General features: G+C 34.5%; 1 protein-coding gene across 4 annotated transcripts in view; it reads left to right on the top strand.

Annotated features, from left to right (window-relative positions):
- Hr38 (Hormone receptor-like in 38) overlaps nucleotides 1-18,357 on the top strand; it is a 157,073-nt gene extending 138,716 nt beyond the window's left edge. The window contains exons 3-10 of one of the 4 annotated variants that reach the window (XM_076414118.1): nucleotides 909-1,064; nucleotides 4,543-4,646; nucleotides 4,709-4,924; nucleotides 4,972-5,231; nucleotides 6,328-6,543; nucleotides 6,598-6,818; nucleotides 6,871-7,126; nucleotides 16,043-18,357. In XM_076414118.1, the coding sequence (XP_076270233.1) occupies nucleotides 909-1,064; nucleotides 4,543-4,646; nucleotides 4,709-4,924; nucleotides 4,972-5,231; nucleotides 6,328-6,543; nucleotides 6,598-6,818; nucleotides 6,871-7,126; nucleotides 16,043-16,299 (1,686 nt within the window). In that variant the 3' untranslated portion in view covers nucleotides 16,300-18,357. Of the gene's footprint in view, nucleotides 1-908; nucleotides 1,065-4,542; nucleotides 4,647-4,708; nucleotides 4,925-4,971; nucleotides 5,232-6,327; nucleotides 6,544-6,597; nucleotides 6,819-6,870; nucleotides 7,133-16,042 lie in introns of all 4 variants that reach the window. The other 3 variants (XM_076414116.1, XM_076414117.1, XM_076414119.1) reach the window with 3 other exon arrangements.
- The last annotated feature ends 4,227 nt before the right edge of the window (nucleotides 18,358-22,584 follow it).

A 22,584-nucleotide genomic window follows, 5' to 3' on the forward strand; every position in this document is an offset into this window, starting at 1 on the left:
AAGTCCGATCGATGGTCATGCAAAGCGTGGAAAAACGCAACAGTCGGCTGGCAAAGTTATGGCGTCTGTATCTTGGGATGCGCATGGAATAATTTTCATTGACTACAATAGCAACAGCGACTATTACATAGCGTTACTGGACCGTTTGAAGGATGAAATCGCCAAAAAAACGGCCGCATTTCAAGAAAAAGAAAGTGCTGCTTTACCAAGACAATGTACCGTGTCACAAGTCAGTGAACACGATGGCAAAAATCCATGAATTGGGCTTCGAATTACTTCCTCAACAACCGTATTCTTCCCGTATTCCTGTTCTCAGATCTCAAAAGAATGAATTCTCGCTGGGAAGAAATTTTCGTCGAATGAAGAGGTGATCGCCGAAACTGAGGCCTATTTTGAAGCAAAGGACAAATCGTATTACAAAACTGGTATTGAAAAGTTGGGGGTCGCTATAATCAGTGTATCCTTTGTTCCATAACTATCTACAAATTTAGTGGGATAAAATGATAATATTTTATTAATAATTCATACCTTATACACTTATTTTCGCATTATTTGTCGCTAATTTTGCCTATGAAATAATTTATATTTCGTCAACAAAATGTAAATACAATTACAAATTAACCTAAAAATGACATCCAACCACAACTAAGATTGTGGTACTGTCAGGCTATATTAGAACAAGTGCGCATGTGCAGTCCTAGCTAATATAAACTTGTATAGACATGGATGGAAAGGTTTTTTACTGTTGTCTATTCAGTTGGCACCGCACCAAATCGGAACTACTCCCGGCGCCACCTGCCTTGCCATGAGGTGTAACAAGTTGTATGAGATCGTCACGGAATATCTCGTACCATGCTCAATCACCAGATCGCAGGGAAAACTGACGGAAACCTTTGGTTTTGTTACAGACTCAGTTTGGATCCAGCAGTTTCGCAGAACTACTCAATGCCCCGTTCTCGGATGAACCGTCCGCAGTACTGCCACCCGCGCCCGAGGACATAGACCCCTTCGCGGACGTCGCTCTTCAGCCTCCAGCTTCTCCAGCTCCTCTGCCCAGTTTCCAAGTGAGTAACGACTATTTTAACCTCGGATGTTAAACTTGATGAAGTCACCGGGCGGAAATATGCCACTACGAGTGAAATTATAGTTTCACTATTTGTTACTGCCTACAGCTGTGTGTATTGGCCGCACACCAACCGGTCCGAAAATAAGAAAAGTTCAGCCCTTGGCCTCTAAATAGACTTTTGATGATGGTACAATTATAGAGTGATATTTAATTCAATAAATAAGCTTATGCTGGTGGACACGTCATATGATTTAACCGGACGTTAAAAATAATAAGTTGACAAATATATTATCCAAATATATAATCAACAATTTCCTTCTGAGTTTCCGATTCAATTTTATTCTTTTATGTTATTTCTAAGGAGTATCATCACTATATAATTACAAGAGTGAATTTTTCGCAGTTCAATATCTTCACAGCTGAGGAAACTAATGTCGTCTTGAACTCTAAACACTGTAATATTTCAGCGTCCTTCTACTTATTTGTTATTCTGTAAAAACGAAAGAGACTAGTCTTTTAGAGTCTGTGTCCATTATAACATTTACTCCGAGAAAAATGTCGTTATTAAAATAGAAAATGGTGTAGCTATAAATGTAAATTCCAACTTTCAAACTTATCTGATATTGTAACATTATTATTTCTTGTTATTGATATGATAAGAACTTGTAAATCATTTCTTCATTTTTCCGCATAAAAAGCCAAGTCTTGCCTAGCGATTTCCATAAAAATTATTATCAATTATTCTTTGATTTCTACAACAGCATTGAGTTGTTCTTACATAGTAGTTCAGGGATATATCATATAAGGTCCCAAGAATCCAAGTATTGTCCAGGTATAGTCCTTCCAATAAATCGACTAGGGCATGTCATCAAAATTTAACAACTTTAAACCACAGTTAATTAAACACTCACAATAGCTTTTAGGTTTTGGAGTTGTTTTATTATAATTATACTGACGTAACAGGTCAATTGTCAAAAGTCCCCGGCCTACCATAGTAAAACAGATTTTTTTGGAAAAAAATATTTTTTTTATTCAACATAATTCATTCAAGGGTGATACAGTGATTATAGCGACTATGGATTTATAACACTGTATATGGATAATGAGTTTCTTTTTTCCTCTTTTTCTTTTTCTTCAAATGCGATCATTTTTCGGCGACTTCGTTCTTCAAACGGTCCCAATAACGCTATGTAATAGTCGCTGTTGATGGACCTTCCTTTTTCAAGGTAGTCAATGAAAATTATTCCATAGGCATCCCAAAATACAGACGCCACAACCTTGCCAGCCGACTGTTGCCTTTTTCCACGCTTTGGAGTGGGTTCATCGTGTGCAGTCCGCTCGGATGACTGTCGATTGGACTTCGTAATGAAATCATGGAGCCATGTTTCATCCAGTGTCACATATCGACGCAAAAACTCGGGTTCATTATGCTTGATCCTCTTCAAACACTGCTCCAAATCATCAACTCGTCGTTAATTTTGGTCAAAAGTGAGCTCGCGCGGCACCCAGTTTGCACAGAGCTTTCTCACACCCAAATATTCGTGAATGATATGATGTACACGTCCAGTTGATATCTTTAGAGTGTCTGCTATTTCATTGAATTTCAATTTACGGTCATTCAAAATCATTTTGTGGATTTTTTAATTGTGTTCGTCTGTAGCCACTTCTAAACTTAACATACCATTCCTTAATGGTTGATTTTCCTGGAGCAATATTCGGAAACTGGGCATCAAACCAAGTTTTTGCTTCAACTGTATTTTTTCCTTCAAAAAGCAATATTTTATCAACACGCGAAATTCCTTTTTCCACAATAACAAAAGTTGCTTCACTCAAAATGCTATAATTCACAAACTAGTGATACGACAGCTGTCAAATTTAAACACACATCTTTTGAGGGTTAGGGCTAACTAAAAAACATATGGATTTAATTCTAGTAGCGCCATCTATTTGTCAGTCCGCGGCCTTTTCAATTGACCTGTTATACCTATCATACTTTTTCATCATCATTCATCCTCTATAAAAAATTAGCATAAAACTCACTTTTTATAATGTTTCTTTTAACCTACTTGTCTATGCTCATCGCATCTGTGTCATTTTCAGGGTCTCAACTCGTCACCTGTTGCCCAGTTCACGTTAATCAACATACATCATTAAAATTAACGAGAATCACGTCCCTACTGCGAATTACTAAATTGCGCAGCTTCTTCTCAAAAACCTCCATACGACTGCATCGCGAATACTTCCCATTTCTAATAAAAATATTGCGAAAACGGTGAAAACCTTTCTTGATTCAGGCATGATTGTATTAAATACCGCTTTCACATTTTTACAATCATCATTAACCGTTGCAACAAAACAAAGACGACGGACAGTACAGAAAAAAAAACGAGTTATTGTACAGTCACATACCTCACCTTCGATCTGATCGAGAGACGTAAGAAACGCGACAGTAATTCGAGTTAATTTATTTCCGAAAATTGATAATGAGAAGTTATTAATAGACCGATTGGTTTTGTAATATTTTTCCGTTGTTGCTTTATTAGAATATCGATGACGCCATCAAGGATGTCTCCGACGTTGTTCTTGAAACCAAAATATAGTTTAGTCGTTGCACAATTTTTGTTCTTGTTAATTAAATGATGGGAACTATTTATATTTTCAGATTAGCATTAAAAAAATCATTAACTTATCAATAAAAATCGTGTTTTCTTCTTGATTACAATTTCAAATGCCTTCTGAACATTTTCAAAGTCAAGACAATGTTCCATAAAATCATATTTTTCATTTTTTCTTTTTTTATTTTGCACTATGGAACTAAATATGGACTATAAAACAGTTTTGAACCTTTTACATAAGACCGGTTGTCAAAAGAAGCTCGATATGTTAGAATCAAAATGAAGAATGAAAAGGGAAAACGTAATTCCTTTCAATTCAATATATTTATTTTGACGGTTATCCAATTTTATGTATAGTAGTGTATTGGTTTTCCAAAATGACTACAAATAAAATTAACTTTTACAGTGTGCGAATAGCTTAAAGTCAGAAGGAACTAATCTTGGCGAATAAGAGGGATTATGTAATAATTTGTACTTTAGTTCACTATTATCGACGGAAAGTGATTTTTAATTTTAAAAAAAGTTATATTAATAATCTAACACTACCGTTTTGCGAGTTTGGAGGTATTCCAAGAGCAAAATTCCTGTTATATATAAAAAAACTGACTTTTCCCGATTTCTGGAAACGTGTTATCTTCCAAGTCGAAGACTAACTTACCAATTCACTGAGTAGCGACATGTTACACCTGAAATAAATAATAAAATATACTTGGAATATTACCCATACTCAGAAGCTCATTAAAAAGTATATTTATGACGCCAAAAAAAAGCTGTGGGACATCCGGTTGTCTTCAGATGGTGGATATACTTTGAAACTAAGATTCTGTTGTGATATAACATTGAAATACGAATCTGTTTCAGGAAACATATCGTGTATTTCAACAACAACCTCCTACGAATTTACCCCAACAGCAGCAGCAACAAACCCAACCGACTCAACAGTTCAAAATGGAGGAAGAATGCGGGTAAGTCCTCGCCCAAGACATCATCCCGGTAATTTTTTAAAATACCCTGTTCTTTCTTCCAGTTTTAACGTGTCGTACCATCACACGGTACAGCCCGCCCATCACTACGACTACCACAACGTCCAGTATTCAGCTTCCAGCCCGTATTACCCTCCACCGCCCACCTGCAGTCCGGGTTTCGAGTCGTTGATGGGTCACAGCGGCGAGCCGTACTCCCTCCCTCCCTATCAAGTACCTGCGGCCACCGAGTTGCACGTCAGTACCGCCCTAAGTGCCAGGTAAACCATCAGAAGCAGAGGAATCCGACTTATTGCCCCGTAATCAGCAGGATATCGTGTTACAGACAGAGACGGGCGTCTTTGCCGTTGCAACGGTCAGAGAGCACCAGCAGCAGCGAGTCGCCGAAGCTGAGGATGGGGGGTCCAGGACCTAGTGCCTCATCTTCGGCGGCGTCGTCTCCCGGAGGTATCGCGGAGACCCAGATGCAGAGCGGGAAAGGTCCCACGCCACCCTCGCCATCACAGCTGTGTGCGGTTTGCGGGGATACGGCCGCCTGTCAACATTATGGAGTAAGAACATGCGAAGGTAATTAATTTTAAAACATTGTTTATTTATTATTCCATCCAAGTTAAATTCAATCTATCCAACTATTGTTCAACAAATCTCAACCATACATCATCTTCATCTTCACCAACTCCACTCACATTTTCGCTGTTATATTTACACGCGTATTGCCTGCTGTTAATTTTCTCTACTATGTAATAAATAATTAAATAAAATAATCCACGAGTTCTTTTGATTTTGCCGCATTTAGTTTCTAAAAATGTTGTTGCTAATTTTGCAATAGAAATGCAATGAAATGAAAATAGATCCACGGTCCACAGAATCATAGGCCTTTTTGAAGTCTACAAATGTCCATAACACTTTCTTATGATAACAGGTCAATTGAAAAGTCCCCAGCCTGACACATAGATGGCGCCACTAGAATTAAATCCATATGTTTTTAGTTAGCCCTAACCGTCAAAAGATGCGTGTACAAATGTGACAGCTGTCGGATCATTAGTTTGTGAATTATAGCATTTTGAGTGAAGCAACTTTCGTTATTGTAAAAAAAATGGATAAAAAGAAATTTCGTATGTTGATAAAATATTGCTTTTTAAACGGAAAAGAAAGTGTTGCTTTATCAAGACAATGCAACGTGCCACAAGTTAGTGAAAACGATGTAAAAAATCCATGAATTGGGCTTCGAATTGCTTCCTCATCCACCGTATTCTCCAGATCTGTCCTTCAGCGACTACTTCCTGTTCTCAGATCTCAAAAGAATGCTCGCTGGGAAGAAATTTTCATCGAATGAAGATGTGATCGCCGAAACTGAGGCCTATTTTGAAGCAAAGGACTTTGAATCGTACTACAAAAATGGTATCGAAAAGTTGGAGGATCGATATAATCGGTGTATGACCCTTGAAGTTAATTATGTTGAACAAAAAAAAACTAATTTTGCCAAAAAAATGTGTTTTACTATAGTAGGCCGGGGACTTTTCAATTGACCTGTTATATACACAAAGATACATATAACCATGAATATCCAGTTCCAGTTCTGGCATTCATTTAATTTAGCTATTCATTACTTCTAGCTCTCTCATCATTAGCAATAAATAAATAATATATAATATTGTTACAGGTTGTAAAGGTTTCTTCAAGAGAACAGTGCAGAAAGGTTCCAAGTACGTCTGTCTGGCGGACAAGGCTTGTCCTGTAGACAAGAGAAGACGGAACAGGTGTCAGTTTTGTCGCTTCCAGAAATGCCTGGCGGTCGGTATGGTTAAGGAGGTGGTGAGGACGGACTCCCTGAAAGGCAGACGAGGACGTCTACCATCGAAACCAAAGTCTCCTCAAGGTAAACCGAGCTAACGTCGGTAAAGGACGATTTTTGACGACTCTTTTCGTTTAGAATCCCCACCAAGCCCCCCGGTGTCGCTGATAACAGCCCTAGTTCGAGCCCACGTCGACACGACTCCAGATCTAGCCAACCTGGACTACTCGCAATACCTGGAACCTACTCCGATAGAACCGGTGATCTCAGAAGCGGAGAAGATTCAACAGTTTTATTCTCTATTGACGACATCAGTGGATGTGATCAAGAGCTTCGCAGAAAAAATTCCCGGTTTCCTGGTACGTACCGAGGATATCGCCGAGTCTTCGTCTAAAGTGTTTTTTTCTACAGGATATATGCCAGGAGGATCGGGAGGTCCTCTTCCAGTCAGCTTACCTCGAACTGTTCGTCCTCCGTCTATCCTACAGAACCCATCCTAACGACAACAAGCTCACCTTCTGCAACGGACTGGTCCTGGACATCCAGCAGTGTCAGCGGTCGTTCGGCGAATGGCTACACTCCATTCTGGAGTTTTGCTCAGGCCTGCACTCCATGGAGATCGACATATCGGCATTTGCCTGCTTGTGCGCGCTCACTCTAATAACAGGTAGGGGTAAGTGGTTGTTTTTTTTTGTTTTTTTTAATCTTAATTTGTCTTATCATTTTCATAATTTTGTTATTTATTTAGTTTATTCAACGTTTAACACATTTTATTTATTTCTAATCCTAATGCCTTTTATATGTTAACAATTGATTAAATGGAATTTTACATTTTATTTTATTAGTTCGTCTTCATTTTATTTGACCATTATTGTCGTTCTTTTTACTTTATTATTATTTTGTTATCTGGGGAATAAACTAAACCAATTTGTTTTATAGTAACTTAAAATGTATTTTTTGCGGAACATCCCCACAAATAGGTCCATATCGATTTTAGAAGTTGCTTATACATCAACAACCTATCATTTCAGAATAATTTGGACTCTATTTATTAGTAAATTAAGATAATTGGGTTTTATTCTTCATGTTTTTCATTTGTGGTATATGTTATTTGTAATGTAGGTAAAGAATTAGCACCAATACACTTCTTTGAGGTGCACCTGCTTTAGCTTATTTTATTATAGAGTAAGCTTCGTTCTGTTTGCCTCAAGACAGTCTGGCTGAGAGGGGATAATTTAGGAATTCGGTGTGATGTTTTGGTAACATTTTCTGAAGTTTGTGAATAAGTTTCATATACCAAACCTTGTCGAAACCTTGCACAATATCTAATAATATAGCTGAGCAGACTAATTAGATTAATTTTAACATTAGTTCATAATAATTACTTGTAATTTAATTTTTACCATTTCTTTCTTTGAGTTCTATCACGCTTTTATATCTATATTTTTATATACTTTTTTTATCTATATAATTCCTTAATTATTTTTACGTATATCTTAAATCAACATTATTTTTCAATCATTTTCTTTATTTTATTTCTATTTTATTGTTATAACGTTATTACGTTTTCTCTTCATTTATTTATTTGATGTTGTTTTTAATTGTCTTCAAAGTTGGTATTTATATTATCTTACTGTGTTTTTATTGCATTCTCTTATTTATAATCTTCTGCTTATTTGTTTTTCATCCATATATTCCTTGAAGTATTTTAAATTGTTGATTTCTTATGATTGTATTGTACATATAATATATATATATATATATATATATATATATATATATATATATATATATATATATATATATATATATATATTGTATAACAATTATGAACCAACAAACAAACGTAATAATTAATGTAGTGGCCTCGATCGCTGAAGAATTGAAATAATAACGGACAGGAAAGTAGAGACCGATGAAAAAGGAAAAAAGTAGGACCAATCTCAGTGACAGGTGATTCCTAAATCGCCAGGTGAATTATTAAGGTCCCACCGTCGTCTAAATTATGCATTGTGCTTATATCAAACGTTGATTGAAAACAGCCGATTATTTCAGAATCGATCAAGCTTGGAAAATTGAACGATGACGTGGGGGTAGCCGGTGTAGTTGCGGACGGATTTCGTGGGGTTTCATAATATCAATAATTCGATCGTTTTTCACGCGATGTTTTTGTTGTAATGTGAGGTCTTCGTGATGAAATGACGACAGGAAAATATGAGTAGATTAATATTAAGTCAATTATGCTAAACATGTGTTATTACGTGATATAAATATCAATTTATCATTACATTTCTATGCGTTTTCAGTACAATATATTCATTATAATCGAGAATTTTTCGAAATTAATTTTCTTTGGAGAGCATATTTTCGCCTGTCACTACCTGTGGAGAATTGTCTTGTTTTTTGCTTCAATAACTGCATTTCCCCTAATGAATTTGCCATATATCTTTAAAGAAGTATCCATCCTCCCACCTATCTACGCACAGAAATATTGCTGTATGTATCAGAATCAGATTACAGCAACAACAAAAAAATTATAAAATTTCGTCCAATCAGTCCCCGGCTTCCCCTACGCAACGACAATCGATCCACAATATGCGTGATTTTAATACGATATAAAAGTACTCTCACTTAGCCATAATTTATAGTACCGTTCAGACCATGACTTTACAATATTATTACGAATCTAAATTACATATAAATTAATTTCCTTCTGTTCTCGTCGATTTCCCAGTGCCGTCGAGCTTTTGTGGGAGACTTTGCGATTTTTTCTACCTCTCTGAAATCGCTGGAAACGTTTTCATATTTATATGTCTGTCTGTGCCTGTCTAATTAAAAAATCGCACTGGCTGTTTACATACGGTCGATTAACAGTTATTGTTCGATTCGACATTGATTTGAATTGTAATTAGTTCGTGTTTACTCGATATCAAAGAAATTGCATTCTAATTAGATTTTTTTATTTTTATTAATATATGACTACTAGTCGTTGCCGACTAACGTACAATTTGTCTTTACTGTGACTTAAAAACTACGTACTTATCTAGGAAAGCCCTTCTTCTAGGTCTCTAATGAAATAAAATAAAAGTTAGTAGTACCTTTCAGTGTTTTTATCAATTAGTGAACTTCCATGAAAATCCAAGAGTTGCAGTACTTAGGCATTTAGATGGAAGTAGAGTATTTCTGATGAAGTAGTTTAAATTTGAAGATATCGGTGTTAGTAATAGCTCCTGTAGTATCTGGGTCCATACACTATACTTCTCAGGACTTATTCTTAAATACTTCTCCTGATTATATACGATTTGTGATTTTAAAAGGTTTCTGTTGTTGATATATTCAATTTTATAGCATAGCAATTATTTTGAGTTCTATTGGAAATCTTCATTGATCTAAGTTGTTCAAATACTTGATATAGATTACTAACAACAAATAATAATGAGCAAAAAGAGTTTCGTCTGACTATTTCCATGCAAATTCTATTTAGACAAAAAATATCCTGAAAATCATTAACTAAATTGGTTTCATAGGCGTTTTTCTTGAGAACGCATCGGAGACAAAGTCTATTGAAGTTTTGAAGCTTTTCCTTACTAATTATTTGCCATTTTCTGGATAGCTACAGCGTTTAATAAATTCTACAATAATTTTTTTTGAAAAGTTATTATTTATTTGTATTATATTAACAAAAATATTGGAAATTTCTGAAAACTGCTTCTAGTTACTTGGTTTATGAATATTTTCTTCATTTTAAAGAAGATTATATAAATATTGCTGAAAACTCTCTGGGGCCTATTTGATTCAAATCATAGTCTTCAAAAAATATTAAGAGTTTTTTAGTTTTCGTAAAGCTATTCCTCCAAAACACAAAAATTTAAATCGATTACTGTAGGTTTCTCTCACCATGCCTGACAGATATCTTTTTCTAAGTTTTTTTCTTTTTATATTTTGAAGTCTCCTTTTACCAACGACGGTTTATCTGAACTGGACCTACTGTTTAACGTGGGCACCGAACCACGGTCCTCGCCATTAAACACAAAGAGTGGCGAGTGACCAACTTAGAAATCATCCCAGAAGACATCCGGTCTTACCCAGCCTGGTTACTGGCGGGACTGGGACCATTTTCCTTGTCGGATTTCGCCCTCTTGCCTAAGGACAATCACAAATATTAAACAATCACAAACATAAATTTACGATCATGCCCCAGCAGGATTCGAGCCCGCGATTATGGCAATATTAGGTGGAGCGTCCTGTCACCTTTACCACTGCGCCAACCAAGCCAGCAATTTTCGTATTTATATGTAGCTGTGTCTGGTGAATGTGACCAATGAGATAGGACAATCAATTCGTTATCAGATCGTTTCTGTCTGAATTCTATAAGATATTATTTTGTTGTAAGAATAATATGACATTGAACTGTCATTTGACAGATAGTGAATGCCAGTTTGTTTTTAGAATATCGTAGAATAGAATGGCACCACCACAATATTTACAAATCGTCATAGTAAGTACGCAAAAAGAAGTACTGAATACCAAGCACAATAGAAAGAGCTTGTTAAAAAGAAGCAAGCATAATTTTGTTTGTGCTTCAAGAAATTGTGATCATTCCACAACAAAATGTTATTATATATATGAATTTTGAAGCCAGCGTGGACCTATGGGTTTGGACAAAACAATACAGTAATAATATGAGTGAATCTTACCAGAAAAATTCCTTCAGAGCATTGTCAACGCCCCTTGGTATATCGTAAATGCGGATATCAACAGAGATATAAGGGAAAAAACACCAAGTAAGATTACATGAACATAAAAGCGTGGAAGCACTACAACTGCAGAGGTGAGCGTATATTTATCAAACGCTAATAAGTTTGGATCTGAAACTTTAAATCTGAAACATGTTTAAGATCAGTATGAAGGAATAATTACTAGATAGTTGAAGTTAATAACTAGTTATAATATGTAACATATGCCATGTGCTTTTTAATAAATAAAAGAAATTAAACGATGTATAATCGAAGTCGGTTTCTAACAGTTAATTGTATTTTTTTTTAATTATTTAATTATTACATTGTTACTAGTATTTTCCGACTAACCTACAATTTGTCTTTATAATAACTTAAATCTAGGTATACAACAAGCAGGACCCATCGGCCCTATCTCAGTCTCTGGTGAAATAATGTTTATACTGCTATATTTTTATTATATACACCTTACTACACAACACCACACAAGATCATACGGTTTGATTCTTTTGAGTCTGTGCCTTGTTCTGGTGGTATCCAAAAGCTGCAATATTTTAATATTCTCATGAGAATGAAGTATTTTCTCATGCCCCCTTTCTATTCTCTTGATATCATGACTTACTGTGCGTATCGGAAGATCTCGATGTAGGTAATCAGTCCTATAGTATTTGGGTGCGCCCAAGATACCTCTCAAAACTTTGTTCTGAAAAATTTGTATTTTGTTTATTTTACTTTTTGCAGAACATCCTCATAATTGAACTTCGTATCTCCATATAGGCTTCAGTATTTGCTTATATAACAGCAATTTATTATGTACTGATAATTGCGATTTTCTTCCAATTAGCCAGTACATTTTCCTATATTATTAATTTATATGATTCTAGAAATCACACATTACATATTAGCATATCTTTCGTACTGTGAAGTTTTGGTTGTCCGTCAATGGTTATAATATAATATTCCTTTTAATCAAGCAGGGTTGCTAAAACCAGGGCCATAAGATGTCATTATTACCAACATTTTCAAAATAAAATTAACTTTTTCTTACACAGACTCCTCTACAGCTCTTGCACGTTTATATACAGTTTATCGACCAAAAACTTTGGTCTGTCTTAGGTGATTCTTGTGTTGCTTTGTCAGAAGCAATCAAACAATTGCAACATTAATAAAACGCTATTTAACAGACATATATGCACTTTTTTCTACAAAATAATAATGAAAATAATAAAGTATTTATCGCAAAGTGACAAAACGTCGATTGCTCGTCGAGCCGAAATGAAAAAAACGAACAGGCAAAGCAAACTTCCTAATTGCTTTACAAGAACAAGTGGAAATTGCGACGAAAATGTCAAGGCGAAATTCGAGAAAACTCAATATCCGCCATACCGACGGACTCCGGTTCTTCGTCAACCGAAAACAAAAATAAAAACAAGCAATATAACCCTACTACGATTTTTTTCTATTGTTTTAGAACATAAAATAAAGAGACATACGAGTAGAATGCGATCCCATATATGAAGTTGTATGGTGCGACCAGCTGGGAATATTTAGTACAGAGAGCATTAAAAAATAGGATTTTATTATAACATTTTACTTAAATACTACTTAACATTTGTATAAAACATTTTGAAAATATATCAAAAGACACTATCTAATATGACAACTTTTTTTATTTTTTATTATTTAATTATTAATCGTTACTAGTCGTTTCCGGCTAACCTACAATTTGGCTTTATGATAACTTAATCTAGGTATATAACTAGGAAGACCCATCTCAGTCTCTGGTGAAATAATGTTTATACATGTCACTGCTGAATTTTTTAATATATGCACCTCACTACACAACACTACACAAGATCAGATGGTTTGATTATTTTGAATCAGTGTCCTGTTCTGGTGGTATCCAAAAGCTTCACATATACTTCAATATTCTCATGAGAATGGAGTCTTTCCTCGTGCCCCCTTGCAGTTCTCTTGATTTCTTGACTGACTGTGGGTATCTGAAGGTCTCGATGAAGGTAGTCAGTCCTGTAGTATTTGGATGCTCCCACAATACTTCTCAGGTGATTTTCTTCCAATTAGCCAATGTATTTTCATATATTTCAATTCCAGTTCTTTTCTTCTTCATACGTTCTTCCAGCGAAGTTTCGCATCAAGATTCATTCCGAAATATTTAGTGTTGTTGCTATATGGAAGGATGGTATTATTTAATGTTATTGATGTTTACACGGTCTGATTGTAGGTGAACTGAACATTCACAGATTTACTTTCGTTAAATTTTATTATATTTATAAATATAAGCTTGTGTCCAATTATTTATATTGTCACTTGCCTGTTGTAATTTTCGTGTGTGGCAAACAAATTCTCTTGTTTGTTAATATTGGGTTTCTTTCTTTTCTTATTATATTTTCACTCAACGTCAGAATCACTTTCGTATGATCTGAACTTAGCTCAAAATTTTCTTCGACTTTTATATAGTTGTTGGATGTTATGATTCTTGCTATGAAAATATCTAACAGATCTGGGGTTTTCCCTTAATCAGTCGGCCAATAAGTTGGTTTTCCAGTTGACATATAACTGCATCTTAGTTCAGCAGCTGTTTTATGCATCTTAGTTCGTTGTCTTTAGTTGTTGTCATTCTGCATCCCCATCTTGTATTTTTACATTGCCAAAATAATGTATCCAAAATATACTTAAAAATACAAGATTTAAATTTACTGGATCTAAGAACTACATTTTATTACAAAATATTCTTTTTTTCATATATATTTTTATACCCATAGTTGGACACTGTCCATATATGCAAAATATTTCGTTTTATTCTTTGCATTCGCATTTATTCTTTCATCCACCAGAACAATCAACACTTAATTATTATTTTTCTTATTACATTGCCTTGCACAGGATGTTATACACAATTTGCTGACATAATATCTAAATGAACATTAAAATGGGTTCCTAGTACCGTTAGATAATCTTTAGACAAGACATCATAATAGCAGAATAATAAAAATATATGTAACCATTCTTGCTTGCAATGTATCGGAATGTATATACGCTTAGTTCTTAGTTTTTTTGGTGTTCTACTGTCATCTGAATAACTGTTGGGTCCAATATTTAACATGTAGTCATATTTTCCTTTTCGATATTTAAAGGGAAATGATCTGTGAATATACACATACAAGGGTCACTATTTATATTTCGGGAATTGGCAACACTGTTGTCATGTGAGTCCATCTGACGGTTCCATCGTAAAGTTTGACATTTTTGTACGTACAATTTTTGGACATACTCAGAACATTTTGTCGCACGGACGCTATTTCTTTATTTTATATTTAGTTGAAGGTTTCGTCTCGACAAAAAATGGAACTGAATCGTGAACATATTCGTGCGATGATTTTTTACGATTTGACGTGGATTATCACAACAAGCTCCATCAAAAACCACCGTGTATCGCTGGTGTAGTGAATTCAATCGTGCTCGTAGTTCGCTGTCCGACGAGTTTCGTGAAGGTCGTCCAAAATCGGCTGTTGTACCAGAAAACATCCATGCTGTGTGCGAAATGATTAAGCAAGATCGTCATAACACCTGTTGTGAGATTGAGGCATCCCTAAGCATTAGTGCCACCAGCATATATACAAGTTTACATGGACACTTAGCTGTGCGAAAGTTAGGTGCGCGTTGGATCCCACACAATTTCACAATCGCTCAAAAAAAAAACAGAGCTCGTATCGATTGGTTCAAAGAAATGCTTAAGAAATTCAATCACGGTGCTTTGAAAGACATTTAAAAAATCGTGACAGGTGACGAATCATGGATATATTCGCATGAGCCCGAAAGTAAGTAGCAGTCGACTGTATGGGTGTTCCAAGATGAACCAGATCCAACAAGTTGTTCGCGCATGGAGTACTTCAAAGAAAATGGTGACCTGTTTCTTCGGGAAAACTGGTCATATTGCAACAGTGCCTCTAGAGGATCACAAAACAGTAAATCTGATTGGTACACAACCATTTGCTTGTCAGAAGTCTTCGGTGAAATAAGAAAAACAAACAAGAGACGCCGGATTGTTCTTCATCATGACAATGCGAACTCTCATACATTGACTCAAATAAGAGACTAATTGAGCACTCAAAACATTTAATTCACGGGTCATCCGCCGTACAGCCCTGATTTGGAACCCAATGAATTCTTTTTGTTCCCATCCGTGAAGAATAAACTGCGTGGTCAACGATTTTCATCGCCCGAAGAAGCTATTGAAACGTTAAAAACTTATATTTTGAACATACCTCATTCGGAATGGAATAAATGCTTTGAAAATTGGTTTAAGCGTATGCAAAAGTGTATCGATCATCGTGGCGAGTACTTTAAAAAACAGTAAAAATATATTCGCAGCTTAACTATTTGTTTTTTTTTCCTATTCCCGAAATATAAATAGTGACTCTCGTATTATACATTTCAATTGAACCATCGATGAAGGTTTTAATGAAAGACTTACTAATAAAATTACAATTAGGCATTTCATATTGGAAAAGCATTGAATCCCTGTCTGAAATGTAAATAATAATTGGTTTTGCCCTGAAGCTCGATGTAGAGGATTCCCTTAGGATTATCTTCGTTTACTTTTAAAAACCGTTTCAGAGCTAAAGCAGAACTATCTTGGAAAACCACGTTATTATTACATTTTTGCATTCAAACAAATGCTATTTAACTTAGATGCTACAAAAATAATGTCATAACAACAAATTTCTACACTCCGGCCCTCCGGTGACCAAGTCACACATTAAGAATATGGTTAGGGTTGTACCCCTTTAAGATCCCATTTTATATATGTGTGTTTTTTGTTCCAGAACGACATGGCTTGAAGGAGCCGCACAAGGTGGAACAGTTGCAGATGAAGATAATCTCGTCGCTTCGAGACCACGTAACCTACAACGCGGAAGCCCAGAGGAAGGCGCACTATTTCAGCCGACTGCTGGGGAAGCTGCCCGAACTGCGATCCTTGAGCGTGCAGGGTCTACAGAGGATATTCTACCTGAAACTGGAGGATCTGGTACCGGCTCCTCCCCTGATAGAGAAGATGTTCGTCGCCAGCTTACCATTCTAAGAGGGCGACGAAGGAAATTCACCGAGCTACGCCGGCCATGTCGCATATCATTTCCAGCTGATTCGCGCCAACTAAGACAATTCTGCACAGACTCTCGCGATCGGTTGACGCGTTCTCCGTTTAACATATCCTTGGAGTAGTGCCCGAGCAATTCTTAGTATAACTCTTGATATATATCTCCAATCGTGATAGGAACTGAAAAAGGTTCTTTGTGATTTGTTAAATCGTAAGTAGATAGATATGTTGAATCCTCGGATCCTCATCCTGGTCTCCTGTTATCTCTCTCTCTCTCTCTCTCTCTTTCTCTCTCTTAATCGCAGCATCACGGCATCTCGCCCGAGGTCACTAACGATGACAGTGCGGCCTAAGCCTCAGAGGCGAGATTCTGTAGCTTTACTCTCTGTGTACTTATCCTTTCCACACGGTACAAGCAGGACAATAGCTCATTCTGATCGTCTCCGAAATCGAATGATAATTATCTTGCCTTTAGTCACTTCAATATTGCTCTAAAATATCTTGTTTCTATAAAACTTAGTGTCTGAGTGAAAATTGTTCAAAGATAACTAAACAAAATTGTTGCAATTAGCATTTTTTGAGAAATTTACATAAATATCAGTAGTGAACGATGATTCTAAATCTGATGGTTTATCAATACTTATATAGAACATATAGATTATCTTCTGAAAATATCCATAAAAATAATGTTCAAACCAAAGTTTCAACAAGCATTTTTGATAAATTATCATAAACATCAGTGATGACTCTGATGTCTGATTATCTTCTGACTATTTCCTTAAGAATTATCTTTAAACCAAAAAAATTTACAATTACATGACATTTTTTTGAGAAATAATACGAGACAATAACTGTAATAGTTTTTACTAATAATGTATTGATACTATTAGTTTAGCATCAAACAAAGTAAAAATAACATTTAAACAAAGTGTCCTGTATAACAATGGATATATTCTTTTTGTACGCCTTTATTTTTTGAGAAATCATCAAAAAACAACAACTATCTGAATTTAAAATGATTGAACACTATTCAATATTCTAAAAGGTGGTTTTAAAATGTTTTTTTTTTGCTATTTTTTATTTTGCTACTATTTGGATAACTATATTTTTAATACGTTTTTTTGAGAATTATACATTTCTATTACATTTAATTAAATTATTGAATCTTTTAAAAACATTTGGTCCATGATTATTTTCTTTTTTTTTGTTGGAATTGATTTTATTTATACAAAGATAAATCATCTTGAATTCTCTAAAAGTTTTATTCAGGCTTTCTGTTAGGTTCTCATAATATGAATAAATATATTGTCTAGACAGTTTTATGACAGTAATACTATATCAAATAAAATGGTTTAATATACATTTTTGAAATATCAGAGATAACAGATATCGGAATAATAATATTGTTTAATATTTTTTTGAGAAATCATCATTAATATTTGTTGAAATTATTGAGATTTTTAAATGTTTTTGAGTTTTTCAAAAGCTCTCTAAAAGCTTTAACGAGTTTTACTGTTGGTTTACCATCATATGAAAATATTGTTTAAATACCTATATAAAAATACAAATAAATGCTAGTAGCAAAATTGTTTCTTCTTAGACAAAGAAAGTCTTCATTACTTTGCTTATTTTAAAACAAATTATTTTTAGTAAGGACTGATCTTTTTTATTATTGTTAAAAATATGTTAGATGATAATTAGTGTCATATTTAAATAGATATATTTTTGCCATATGATTGCCGTTAATTATAATAAAATATATTTCTTTAAAATAAAATATTCGGTGCTGGAGATTCCATGTTACTATTAAAGCTATAGTCCTGCAAACTTGAATAAATAAAAGCACAATAACAGTAGTTTCGTAACGTTAACTGTAATATATTTTGAGTAACCCTAAGAGACTCCTATATATATCTACTCATAGATTTTCTAGTTCTCTACCATTAGTTATTAAGCGTAATTTTAAGTAGATAATTGTGACTCCTAGCATATAGCTGCATAGATAGAGATCCAATCAGACTAGTGTTAAATAAATATTTGCTGTAAGTGCATTTTCGTTAACTGAATTTAAATGTTGTTCTGTGACGCTCTGATTTCTCAATTCCCTTTGTGTCAAAACGACTTTAGATGTTGTAGGTTTAAGGTTCAATCACTATTAGAACTTTATAAATGTGAACTAGCTGTAATTACCTTTTTTATAATAATTGTATAAGCACTTTTTTAAGCATTTCTCACCGTTTCGGCGCTGGGCCGCGGGCGTGCGGTGGTACGCTGACGAGTCGAACACGCGGATCGCTAACGGACCGTCGGTACCGCCCCCCGCGCACGGAACCACCCCACAATTAGGATAATTCTTCGTGTCTGAATGAAAGAAAAATTTCACAAAAAAGACGACAAACCTGATAATTAATACTCAGAAGAAGATGGAAATTATCGAACCAGATTTTTTACGATATTAGTCATGGTTTTTAAGTGATATTATTAATATAAATGTACAGTTAGGCTTTAAACAAAAAAAAACAATATTTTTTCAATGTTACCACCACAAGAATTTGTGGACATTTACTAACTGAGATGCGATATCCCTAGTCACGACACATTTTTGTATATAATTAAAGATATGGAAAAGATATTTTATTTACACTAAATATTTACAAAAAAAATATATATATATTTTAATAGTATTGTAAATTTGACCCAGAAGTTACCTAACTAATGTGTTTTTTTGATTTTTATATGTATACGTATCTGTTTTTTATTATTATTATTATTTTGTGTATAATTGTTAACGGAAATTAAGACAATTTAAATGTTCGATATATCATAAACAAATGAGATGTTCACTAGTTACACACAATTTGGTGGTATAAGATCTTTATCAGCCAAGGGGGTTGTCCGAAATGTTTGTATATATTGTTTTTATTGAGTACGATTTTCTTCTAATCGATTTTCTGCGGACAACATCCCTTCAACAAGGAATTTTTACGTCGAATTATATCATCACCCGTTCAAAAGCTGCATCCGGTGCCATTATTACCATACAGGACGTGCCCCGTTCTTTGTATTACCTATTTCACACGCACATTAATATATATCCCAATCAGCTGCCTTGAAAGTGTTACCTGATGTATTTTTGTATGTATAATTAAGATGTGGATAGACAGGGACGTCCCGTATGGCATAACACCCTTCCTGTGAAGCTGAAATCAACTCGTAACGTTTGCTAACTCTCGATACAATTTCCCAGATAGAACCCAAACAATTTCCATGTAATTCCGTACCTGTAATATCTCCAGTTTCGTCACAAAATTGCCAATCCCACAGCGAGCAAACGTTTTGATCAACCGTAACTATAAAAACACTTCTGTTGCCATTCAAAATGCCAGTTTAATTTGTTCTGTGTGTGCTTGAAGCTAATGTAATTAAATAGGCAACGTTCTATTTTTAATTAGTCCTAATTTTATCGTACATTTAGCATAGTTACCAAAAATGCTTGCGAGTTTCGATGGAAACCGACCGGGGCATTCGTACAGTTGGCTAAGGTATTATTTTTTGTTAATTTTGAACAGATCCTTCTTCGGTGAGGGTCGACGTTGAACGAACCCTCCCGTGGTACCTTTAAAGTTACTCATTATTAGTTGTAAGGAAACACCTTTGTCCTTTTTTTATTATACGATTTACAATTTAATTGTAGACTCTTACTTAATAAACGTACTTAACAGTTCAAAAGTCCCTCCTTTTGTTTTTCTCTCGTGTTTTTTTTAGATTGTATTCGGTTTTTACAATTTTTGCTTTTTACCTATTTTTTTGTTAGCATTATGGGATATATTATATTGTAACAATTTTATTTGATTTAAATAAACATAATTTAAAACAATAATCGCAGTTTTATTGCTTCCATTTTAGTGTTAGAACAATATTTATTCAGTCTTGATTTTTAAGAGATATTATTAATATAAAAATACAGTTAGGTTTTAACAAAAAAAACAAGATTTTCTCAATGTTACGACCACAAGGATTTGTGAACATTTATTAACAGAGATGCTATATCCCTAATCACGACACATATTTGTATATAATTAAATATGTGGAAAAGATATTTTATTGACACTAAATATTTACAAAAATTAATTAATTAATTTAATAGTATTGTAAATTTGACCCAGAAGTTACCTAACTAATGTGTTTTTTGATTTTTATATATATACGTATCTGTGTTTTATTATTATTATTATTTTGTGTATAATTGTTAACGGAAATTAAAACAATTTAAATGTTCGATATGTCATAAACAAATGAGATGTTCACTAGTTACGCACAATTTGGTGGTTTAAGATCTTTATCACCCAAGGGGATTGTCCAAAATGTTTGTATATATTGTTTTCATTGAGTACGATTTTCTTCTAATCGATTTTCTGTGGACAACATCCCTTCAGCAAGGAATTTTTACGTCGAATGATATCATCACCCGTTCGATAGCTGCATCCAGTGCCATTATTACCATACAGGACGTGCCCCATTCTTTGTATTACCTATTTCACACGCACTATAATGTATATCCCAATCAGCTGTCTTGAAAGTGTTACCTGATGTATTTTTGTATGTATAATTAAGATGTGGATAGACAGGGACATCCCGTATGGCATAACATCCTTCCTGTGAAGCTGAACTCAACTCGTAACGTTTGCTAACTCTCGATACAATTTCCCAGATAGAACCCAAACAATTTCCATGTAATTCCGTACCTGTAATATCTCCAGTTTCGTGACAAAATTGCCAATCCCACAGCGAGCAAACGTTTTGATCAACCGTAACTATAAAAACACTTCTGTTGCCATTCAAAATGCCAGTTTAATTTGTTCTGTGTGTGCTTGAAGCTAATGTAATTAAATAGGCAACGTTCTATTTTTAATTAGTCCTAATTTTATCGTACATTTAGCATAGTTACCAAAAATGCTTGCGAGTTTCGATGGAAACCGACCGGGGCATTCGTACAGTTGGCTAAGGTATTATTTTTTGTTAATTTTGAACAGATCCTTCTTCGGTGAGGGTCGACGTTGAACGAACCCTCCCGTGGTACCTTTAAAGTTACTCATTATTAGTTGTAAGGAAACACCTTTGTCCTTTTTTTATTATACGATTTACAATTTACTTGTAGATTCTTACTTAATAAACGTACTTAACAGTTCAAAAGTCCCTCCTTTTGTTTTTCTCTCGTGTTTTTTTAGATTGTATTCGGTTTTTACAATTTTTGCTTTTTACCTATTTTTTTGTTAGCATTATGGGATATATTATATTGTAACAATTTTATTTGATTTAAATAAACATAATTTAAAATAACAGTGGCATTTTTATTGTTTTTATTTTATTGTTAGACATATATACATATCTGTAAGATGAGCAAATTGTTACCGTGTAACTATAGTCAATTGCTGGAGTCATATCTTTTCGGAAGAAAATTTTGAGCATCGCACGAATTGGAGTTCTCGACATTTAAAACTATTTCGACTGAAGTTCGACAAGGTAGCGTCTTAGGACCTCTCCTATATCTGCTCTACACTGCTGACATTCTAACAACAAAAGAAACTCAAAGAACTTGGAACCTTTGCTGACGACACAATTATAATGGCAAACGATATATCTCTGCCTAGGGCATTAGAAAAAGTATTGTCAACAAAAGTGGCAATCAACAAAATCTACAAATGGATGAAAGATTAGAGAATTCAGCTTAATAGCTCCAAATCTGCCCACGTTAATTTTGCATTGCGGCGAAATAATAAAAACTTAATCACTCAATGGATGCCCCATTCCTCAAGCAGAATTAGCTAAATACATCGACATGCATCTTGACGGTAGATTAAATTGTAAACATCACGTTAGACAAACGGCAAAACACATTGAACGAAAATAAAACAACTATACTGGATACAAAGCCAATTTGGCCCTATAGGGTGCAAATATGAGGTTGCACTAAAAATTCAAATCAGCTAGTCATACAACGCTGTCAAAACAACGTTCTTCGATTGTTTACCAATGCCTATCGCTACGTAACTAACGAAGAACTGCACGATGACCTGGAAATCAAATGGATTTGCGAAGTTATCCAAGATTTCGCCTTGAAACACGAAAGAAGCTTACTAAATTATACTAACATGGAAGCAACACAACTGCTGGACAGCGCGCAGGATGTCAGGAGAATGAAGCGAACCAAACCATACGAACTTATATAAAGTGTATACCTTTAGTGTAAACTATAACTATAAGTTATTA

The sequence above is a fragment of the Rhynchophorus ferrugineus genome, unplaced genomic scaffold, assembly GCF_030347505.1.
Source record: "Rhynchophorus ferrugineus isolate W39M unplaced genomic scaffold, kcgeb_rfMv2 rfM9, whole genome shotgun sequence".
NCBI lineage: Eukaryota > Metazoa > Arthropoda > Insecta > Coleoptera > Curculionidae > Rhynchophorus > Rhynchophorus ferrugineus.